Raw genomic sequence first — 7,564 nt, 5'->3', positions numbered from 1 at the left:
TAAATATAATAATAATAATTTTGAATTTTAAAAACTTAAAAATGAAGTTACTCGAAATTTCTTCCAGTGGTTGCAGGATATAAAATTGATAATCGCATCTTTTTAGCAGGATCAATAATGAATACTGCTCTGGCAGTCATTGGTATACCATAATCATCAACTTCTGCAGGATCTAACATTCCCAATAAAGTAGCGAGTTTTCGCGTTTCATCTTCCACTATCGGGTACGGAAATTCCTTATCAGTTTCAGCATAAGCCTTTATATCCTAAAAAATGATTGTTTTTTCAATAGTTTTATTGCTTTCTTCTTTTTTTTTTATTAGTAGTATATCCTGAATAGAAAGATTATATCGAAAAACATACTTCTATCCATTTTCGATGAGAATCTACTGAATTACAAGATAGTGCAATAACTTTTACACCAAGCTTTTCAAATTCTGGCATCAATTTTATCACGCGAGCTAATTCTGTTGTACATACTGGCGTAAAGTCATTTGGATGAGAAAATAAAATTCCCCATCTGTATGAAACATGAATTAATTTTTTATAATTTTAATAAAATTTTGCACTTTGAGAAAAATTATGTTTGTCATTTATAAATGATGCAAAATGAATAATAAATAATGTGTACAAATATAAATTATCAGCAAAAACTAATTATTTAAAAATAAACAATTTAGTTGCTCTGTATATAAAATACACATACACACATATATATCAGTATATATTACTGTATGATAAATATATTAATATATATTAAAAAAATGTTACAGAAAAATATTAAAGGTTATGTTATAAAAATAATATTGTCTTACGAATCAGCTAGCCATTCATGAAAATTAATTGAACCCATTTGCGTGTCGGCTATAAAATTTGGAAACGTTTCACCTAATAAGACCATTTTAACATTTAAAAAGTATTTTTAAAATTAATTACTATTACAATTTTGATATAAAACAGTAAATTGTTATGCAGATAAATGTATGGATTTGGAAATGTGACTATCACTGATAATAAGAGCGTTAATCATATAGCTGTACAGTTTGAAATATACTCAGAAAATACAAGAAACTTCAATTTGATATTTTTAAATTAATTTATATAATACTTTTCATACATATCAATTAATCTGATAATCAATTTTATCTATTGATTTATATTTAATTTTAAATTTGAATTTTTATTTTTATATAATATAGCTTATAAAAAATATTTATAAGCTTTTAATGCAGGACTTAGAAATTTCTGTTAATTAAATATTATAATGTATAAAACAATAACAATTCTGATTTCTGCGATTTAAAACGGTGGACATGAATAAAATCAAACATTGACCAAACCAAATATAAAAATATATCATTGTATTGTAATATAAATACTGTATTACTATAAAATTTTTACATTATATTCATGATTATAAAATATTACGAATTTATGGCTCCAGCAACATTTAATTTCAATTCTTTTATATCTAATATCATCTAGTTCTGTTAAATTCTTATATTCTTAGAAATAAGATAATGATAACATAAAGTTTAATGATAGGGTTATTTTATGCTTTATCCACGGTATTTTATTCACTATATAGTAACTTTTGTACATTGAATTACTGCACCCTTGAGTGTGAACATAGTATATGGAGTACATAATTGTAAAAATATAATTGTACAATTTTCAAAAATGTGTACTAGATTCTCTTTAAATTTTATTACTATTGCAACTAAATTTCATTCGAATGTTTTTTTTATTCAATCAGTTCATAAATTCACGGTATCACTACCCAAATATTCACAAACGCACGTAATAACACGAGGTTATAGCTTAACAACGGCCTCAGTAAGTAAATATTATGAAAAATTAGACGAAGAGAAATTAAACAATCTTCTGAAAGATCCAAAATATAAAGCTTTGTACGATACTTTGAGTTTAGAGATAGAGTACACAAAGTATCAAACAGGAAATGTACCTTCAAAATTAACTGCGACTAATTGGTTATTTTTATTAAAAACAACAACAAAAGGAGAAAGAAGGTAATATTTTCAATTTTATATAATTATTAAAATATATAATTAATCATTATAAAATTTATTCATATTTTAATTTTGTTTTATGTTTTGTAAATATTTAGATCTTATATAGCTTTTCTTTTCAAACTAGAAAAGAAACAAGAACATCAAAAGCAGAAATTGTTAGAAGAGAAAGCTAAAAGAAGCGAAAACAGAATAAACGATGAAAATAGGATATATGGATTGGGTAAATGTACATTGTTTCATCGTATAGTTGAAAGAACAATGAATGATTTTTATAATAGTAGATTAATAAACGCTATGTTATATGAGCCAGCGTTAGTATTTGATCTTGGTTTTGAAAAACATATGTCTCAAGTTGAGCTATCGAATTGTTCAAAACAACTGTTACTTTCATTCTCAATAAATCGACAACACATCAGTCCCTTTAATCTATATTTTTGTAATGCTAGTACAAATAGTGATATTATGAAAAAATTACATAAAACAATACCAAATATGTACAATCCAGAATTTCCATTAAATATGACTTCAAAATCCTATTTGGAAATATTTGATAAGAAGAAATTAATATATCTTACTCCTCATACTAATGAAATTATGACACACTATAATCCTGATCTGGTATATATAATTGGTGCAATAGTAGACAAGGTAATTGTTCCTGTTATTTTATGTAGTTTATTTTAAACATTTATTATTTTCTTGTATAAATACATAGAAAGTAATAATAATGAAATGAAAATTAGACTATAAATTTAAATTAAATATATTTATTCATGTTTATTAACATAATAAAATATAATAGTAATAATAATAATAATAATAATAATAATAATAATAATAATAATAATAATAATAATAATAATAATAATAATATAAAATATTTTCAGAGACATGTTCTACCAATTTCATATCAGAAAGCTAAGAAAGAAGGTATTAAAATGATGAAGTTTCCTTTAGGTGAAGTATTGAATTGGGGAACAGGATCTTCAAAAAATCTTCCTCTCAACCAAGTTCTTTCTATCATGTTAGATTTAAAACATACTAAGAATTGGGATATAGCATTTAAAAATATACCGAAGCGAAAATTACAAGATTCAAGAGAAGAGGTCATGAAAAGGAAATTGATGCAAAAAATAAGCTTACAACGTGCAAAAAATTCTAAGTTAATGAATAAAGAGAATAAAGAGACTCTTGTCATAAATTCAAAATAAAATAAACTTTAAATATAAATTATTTTATAGTTATCAATTTCAGTAAATAAATAATTTTTACTTATATTACAGAACTTTACTTATAATACAGAAGAAAATTTTTGAAATGTACTTAATATACATATATAATTATATAATTAACATATATAATTAATATAAAAATAATATATGTATGTATGTATGTATGTATGCATGTATGTGTGTAATGTTACATACATTATCAATATGATATCCATCTAAATAGATACACATACATATACACATATATATATTAAAAACTAAGAAGAGTATAATAAAAAAATGTTATCATTATAAATATTATTTATTGATATTAAAAATAATAGATAAATAATTTAATATTATCTGTTGTTTAATATATGTATCATAAAATGATATTATATTATATAATATATATGTATACAGGATAAAGTAGATAAAATGTTACAAATTGCTTTCTTCGAAACTATTGTAGATACTAATTAGAAGAATTAGAAAAAAATATGATGTAATTGTGTATATTAATAGTTAATTGTATTCTTAAATAATTCCATTTTTAATATTTTCAATTTTTAAATTTTATACATTTTATAAAAATTTGTAATGTAAAATCTATTAATCTTATTTTAAATCTTTAATATCTTTTTACATTCTTTTGTTTCATTGTTTGTGAATCAATTTTTTTGATTCAATAGTTACAAAGCTAATTCTTAAAAAGTACTTGTATATAGTATGTAGTAATGTTTTTAGTGTCTTTTTAATACGAGAAATCCTGATCTATGAAAGGTTAGTGTGTCCAAAAAGTTGGAATTAAAAGTAAAGTTAAGAAAAGTACATTTATATGAGCAACAGGTATAAAAGATTACATTTTCTTTTGTTATTTAATTTTAATTAAATTTTTAATATTTACAAAGTCTTTTATGTAGATTGTATGTACGAATTATTAGAATAACAAACCTTAAAGAGCTTAACCTATATTGATTGAACTTTGAAATTAAAACTTTCTTATTGATTGTAAATGACATGATATCTCATGACGAGATAAAAATTGAAGTAGTACCAATAAATGGAGAAAGAATCGAAGGGAAAGAAGAAACTGTTGTTTTTGTTGAACAGTTTGTCAAGGATGTATGTGACTTTAGTTCCCAATATGGAAGTAATATTAGTATTTCCTATACAGCTTATAATATTGCTGGGAATCCAAGTAAATTTCCTGACTACGGGGATTTTCCACAAGCTTTTGTTATGGTATGTTAATTTTTTGAAATGCTAAAATTATTAAATAAACAATGCATGAAAAAAAAATTGTAAACAATGCATGTACTTCAACATGTTATTCCATTTGTAGTTTTATAGATCACCAAAAATGTTAATAATACTTTAATTTTAACAAATGTAGCATTTTGAAAATAATTGAGAATATATACAGTATTAAATTGAATAGTATATTTTGTATCTGGCAATTTTAGGTTTATTGTAATCATGATAAATTCTCAAAATTGTTACAGTTAAAATACTACAAAAGAATTATTTGTAACATATTATTTCTTTTTAAAATTAATAACAAAAATATTTTATATCTTCATAATCATGTTATATTACGACTAACAAATTATAATTTTAGAGAACATATGGACAATGGTGGGACAAAGCACCTTCAAGATTAATAGATTATATGCCACAGAATAATGTAAATGTTGTAAGTCAGGATTATATAGGTATATAGTATTTAATTTAAGAATTAAATACCTTTTAGCATTTAATATTCGTATTGTAATATTTCAATTACATTTAGTAATATTTTGTTTTTATTCTTAAAGATATTTTTAACTTATTGGAATATTGTACTGATACCATTAATACTTACGATGTATGAAAAATGGAAATAAATTAGAATATTTTTTATATTATCAAGATCTAGAATATTATCAAGAGGTATATCCAATTAGAGTATCAATATATGAAACTTACAATCCTGGAAGTGTAATTGGAATTTGGGCACAAAATTCTGAAGGCAAATGGTATCAATTATGGAATGGATTTCCTCAAGTTGTGCCACATAAACCAAGAATATTTTCTCCACACTTGAAACTATGTAATTTTAAGACAAAAATGATAAGATTGGAATTTAATCATAGTTTATTAGACTATTATACAGAGTTAGATGCTGTATTACTTATTGGTACATCAGAATTAATTGTACCTAATAACTTGCGTAATCAAAATCTGAATGATCTTTCTAAAGAATTGGGCTACCTTAAACAAAGTGATGATGATATTTATAATTTAACACCAGATTACTTAAAGGCAAATCAGGATTTAACAATTCTTAAAAAGACACTTTCTAAACATTGCACACTTTTTAAAAGGTATATTGATATTTTAAAGGTTCATTGATGTTTTATTATTCTAATCAATTAATGCACATTATTTATAAATAAAATATTACAGCAGGGTAATTGATAATATATCCAAAGGCAAATTAGTATCTAAACTAGGACAACACTATCAGTCTGTACCTCCTATAGAAGAAGCATTCAAAAGTTTACAACAATTTTTACAAGAAGATTTTCCAAAACTTATTAGAGATATTCATCATTCGATACCAAGTACCATAAATGAACAAAATAACTCACTTCAAGAAAGTTTTTCAGTATCTTCAACTGATTTTGAAAATCAACCATGTGGTAGTTTCTCAGCACTTCCGGTAAACTATAATATTAATTATTTCATTTGTTACATATTACATAAATTTAATTTATTTAAATTACAGGATGAAACAGTACTAAAAATTTTGAAGAATTTAGATTTAAGATCATTATGTTGTTTATGTAGAGTAAATAAACATTTTAACAACATTGCAAGGGATGCTTTGTTGTATACGAGTCTTAACTTAAAACCTTACTGGTATTGTTTAAATACATCTGCATTAAATAGTTTAGCACCTAGATGTCATTATTTACAACAACTAGATCTTTCGTGGTGTGGAAATTATAATATGATCAAATATCAAGATTTTATATATTTTCTTCATACATCTGGAACTGTTCTGACTCATTTAAGACTTAATTGTTGTCAATTTGTAAATGATGCTATTATCCTCGAAATTTCAAAAATATGTAAGAATTTAAAAGGTATATATAAATATATTACTTTAATCCTTTTATCAAACATTTAAAGATTATCTGTTGAAAATATATATTATTTTTAGAACTATGTTTATGTAATTGTATGGGTGTGACAAACGAGGGATTTTCAAAGCTTGAAAATTTAAGGTTTCTCGAACGTTTGGAACTTTATAGAACAACTATTGAAACTTCAACATTATGTTCCATTTTAAGAAAGAACACGCAAATGCGACATTTAAATTTGGCAGGAATGCATGACCGTTTAAATATAGATGAAGTTGCTGTCGAATTAGGAAATTCTTGTCCATATTTGGAAAGCGTAGATTTTTGGAAAGCACAGACATTAACTCCACATGGAGTTAGAGCTTTGTCTCACTGTACTAAACTTCGAGAAGTAGATTTTGGATGGTGGTATGTTCTTAAAAATATTATACCATTTATGTACAGTTAATTTAATTATTTAATGATTAATTAAATTTTATCATTCATGCCATTATTCTCTTTACAGTGGTGGAATGGGCGCTCCAGGTGATTCTCTACGAGCATTATTGTTTTCTTGTCGTTATCTTGAAAAAGTATTTTTAGCAGCACTTAGAGGATTGACAGATCGAGACTTAGAGCCACTTTTACTGTGTCAACGGCTGCAGCAATTAGACTTATTAGGAGCACGTTCTCTTACTCCTGATATATGTTATGGAATTTTATTGTTTTGTCCAAAATTAGAAATGATTGATCTTAGTTTTTGTGAAGGTATTAATGATTTCATAGTGCAAGAATGGCGTCAACAATACCCTCATGTTTCTATTAAAAGAAGTTTTCAAGTAACCAACTCTGATATTGTATAATAAACATTCCATGATATTTATTACGTCGATTGTTATATATACTACAATATTTTAAATATAAATAGCGTCAAATTTTATAAGATTAAAGATTAAAGCTATGAAGGCTGTAATATTATTGTATATAAGAAAATTATCTATACGTTTGTATTCATTTTTATGTAAAAATATATATAAATATTATATACTTATATGTATAGTAGTAGTTCAATTTTTGTAGTATATCTCTACATGTAAATATTTATATATATGACGCTGTAATCACATAAAAAATCGATATATCGCTAAAATAATGGCGACAAAGCGGTATAAAATATATAATCTAAATACCACAAACGCAATGAAACATATCT

The 7,564-nt window shown here is 24.2% G+C and overlaps 3 protein-coding genes across 7 annotated transcripts in view; 2 read left to right on the top strand and 1 right to left on the bottom strand.

The window, feature by feature from the left end:
• The window catches only part of LOC122532569 (peroxiredoxin-6), a 69,633-nt gene that overhangs the window by 391 nt on the left and 61,678 nt on the right, over positions 1 to 7,564 (bottom strand). Inside the window, exons 1-3 of one of the 2 annotated variants that reach the window (XM_043661425.1) lie at positions 816 to 1,045; positions 364 to 520; positions 52 to 266 (exon numbers count right to left, since the gene is read on the bottom strand). In XM_043661425.1, the coding sequence (XP_043517360.1) occupies positions 52 to 266; positions 364 to 520; positions 816 to 901 (458 nt within the window). In that variant the 5' untranslated portion in view covers positions 902 to 1,045. Of the gene's footprint in view, positions 1 to 51; positions 267 to 363; positions 521 to 815; positions 1,046 to 7,564 lie in introns of those variants that run through there. The other variant, XM_043661426.1, reaches the window with a different exon arrangement.
• LOC122532567 (mitochondrial ribonuclease P protein 1 homolog) lies at positions 1,598 to 3,310 on the top strand. The gene is made up of 3 exons (XM_043661423.1): positions 1,598 to 2,030; positions 2,129 to 2,681; positions 2,921 to 3,310. Exons 1-3 carry the CDS (start codon positions 1,681 to 1,683, stop codon positions 3,242 to 3,244), a joined length of 1,227 nt encoding a protein of 408 aa, XP_043517358.1. The 5' UTR covers positions 1,598 to 1,680; the 3' UTR covers positions 3,245 to 3,310.
• LOC122532566 (F-box/LRR-repeat protein 4) lies at positions 3,878 to 7,237 on the top strand. Of its 4 annotated transcripts, none has more exons than XM_043661421.1 (8): positions 3,879 to 4,093; positions 4,168 to 4,489; positions 4,866 to 4,959; positions 5,157 to 5,610; positions 5,696 to 5,948; positions 6,015 to 6,375; positions 6,453 to 6,780; positions 6,878 to 7,237. In XM_043661421.1, exons 2-8 carry the CDS (start codon positions 4,265 to 4,267, stop codon positions 7,212 to 7,214), a joined length of 2,052 nt encoding a protein of 683 aa, XP_043517356.1. In that variant the 5' UTR covers positions 3,879 to 4,093; positions 4,168 to 4,264; the 3' UTR covers positions 7,215 to 7,237. The 4 variants fall into 4 exon arrangements, with proteins under 4 accessions (XP_043517354.1, XP_043517356.1, XP_043517355.1 ...); XM_043661420.1 differs by having other exon boundaries at positions 3,880 to 4,093; positions 5,693 to 5,948; XM_043661419.1 differs by having other exon boundaries at positions 3,878 to 4,093; positions 5,693 to 6,375.

Source organism: Frieseomelitta varia, unplaced genomic scaffold (genome assembly GCF_011392965.1).
Source record: "Frieseomelitta varia isolate USP_RPSP 00005682 unplaced genomic scaffold, Fvar_1.2 scaffold_459, whole genome shotgun sequence".
In the NCBI taxonomy this organism is placed as follows: Eukaryota; Metazoa; Arthropoda; class Insecta; order Hymenoptera; family Apidae; genus Frieseomelitta; species Frieseomelitta varia.
Note: the sequence above shows the minus strand (reverse complement) of the source record. Positions and strands in the feature narration are given on the sequence as shown.

Coding starts and splice junctions, on each gene's coding strand:
- LOC122532567 (XM_043661423.1), top strand. CDS start 1,681: ATGTGTACTAGATTCTCTTTAAATTTTATTACTATTGCAACTAAATTT. Junction 2,031..2,128: donor ACAACAAAAGGAGAAAGAAG/GTAATATTTTCA, acceptor GTAAATATTTAG/ATCTTATATAGCTTTTCTTT. Junction 2,682..2,920: donor TTGGTGCAATAGTAGACAAG/GTAATTGTTCCT, acceptor AAATATTTTCAG/AGACATGTTCTACCAATTTC.
- LOC122532566 (XM_043661419.1), top strand. CDS start 4,265: ATGATATCTCATGACGAGATAAAAATTGAAGTAGTACCAATAAATGGA. Junction 4,490..4,865: donor TTCCACAAGCTTTTGTTATG/GTATGTTAATTT, acceptor TTATAATTTTAG/AGAACATATGGACAATGGTG. Junction 5,611..5,692: donor CATTGCACACTTTTTAAAAG/GTATATTGATAT, acceptor AAAATATTACAG/CAGGGTAATTGATAATATAT.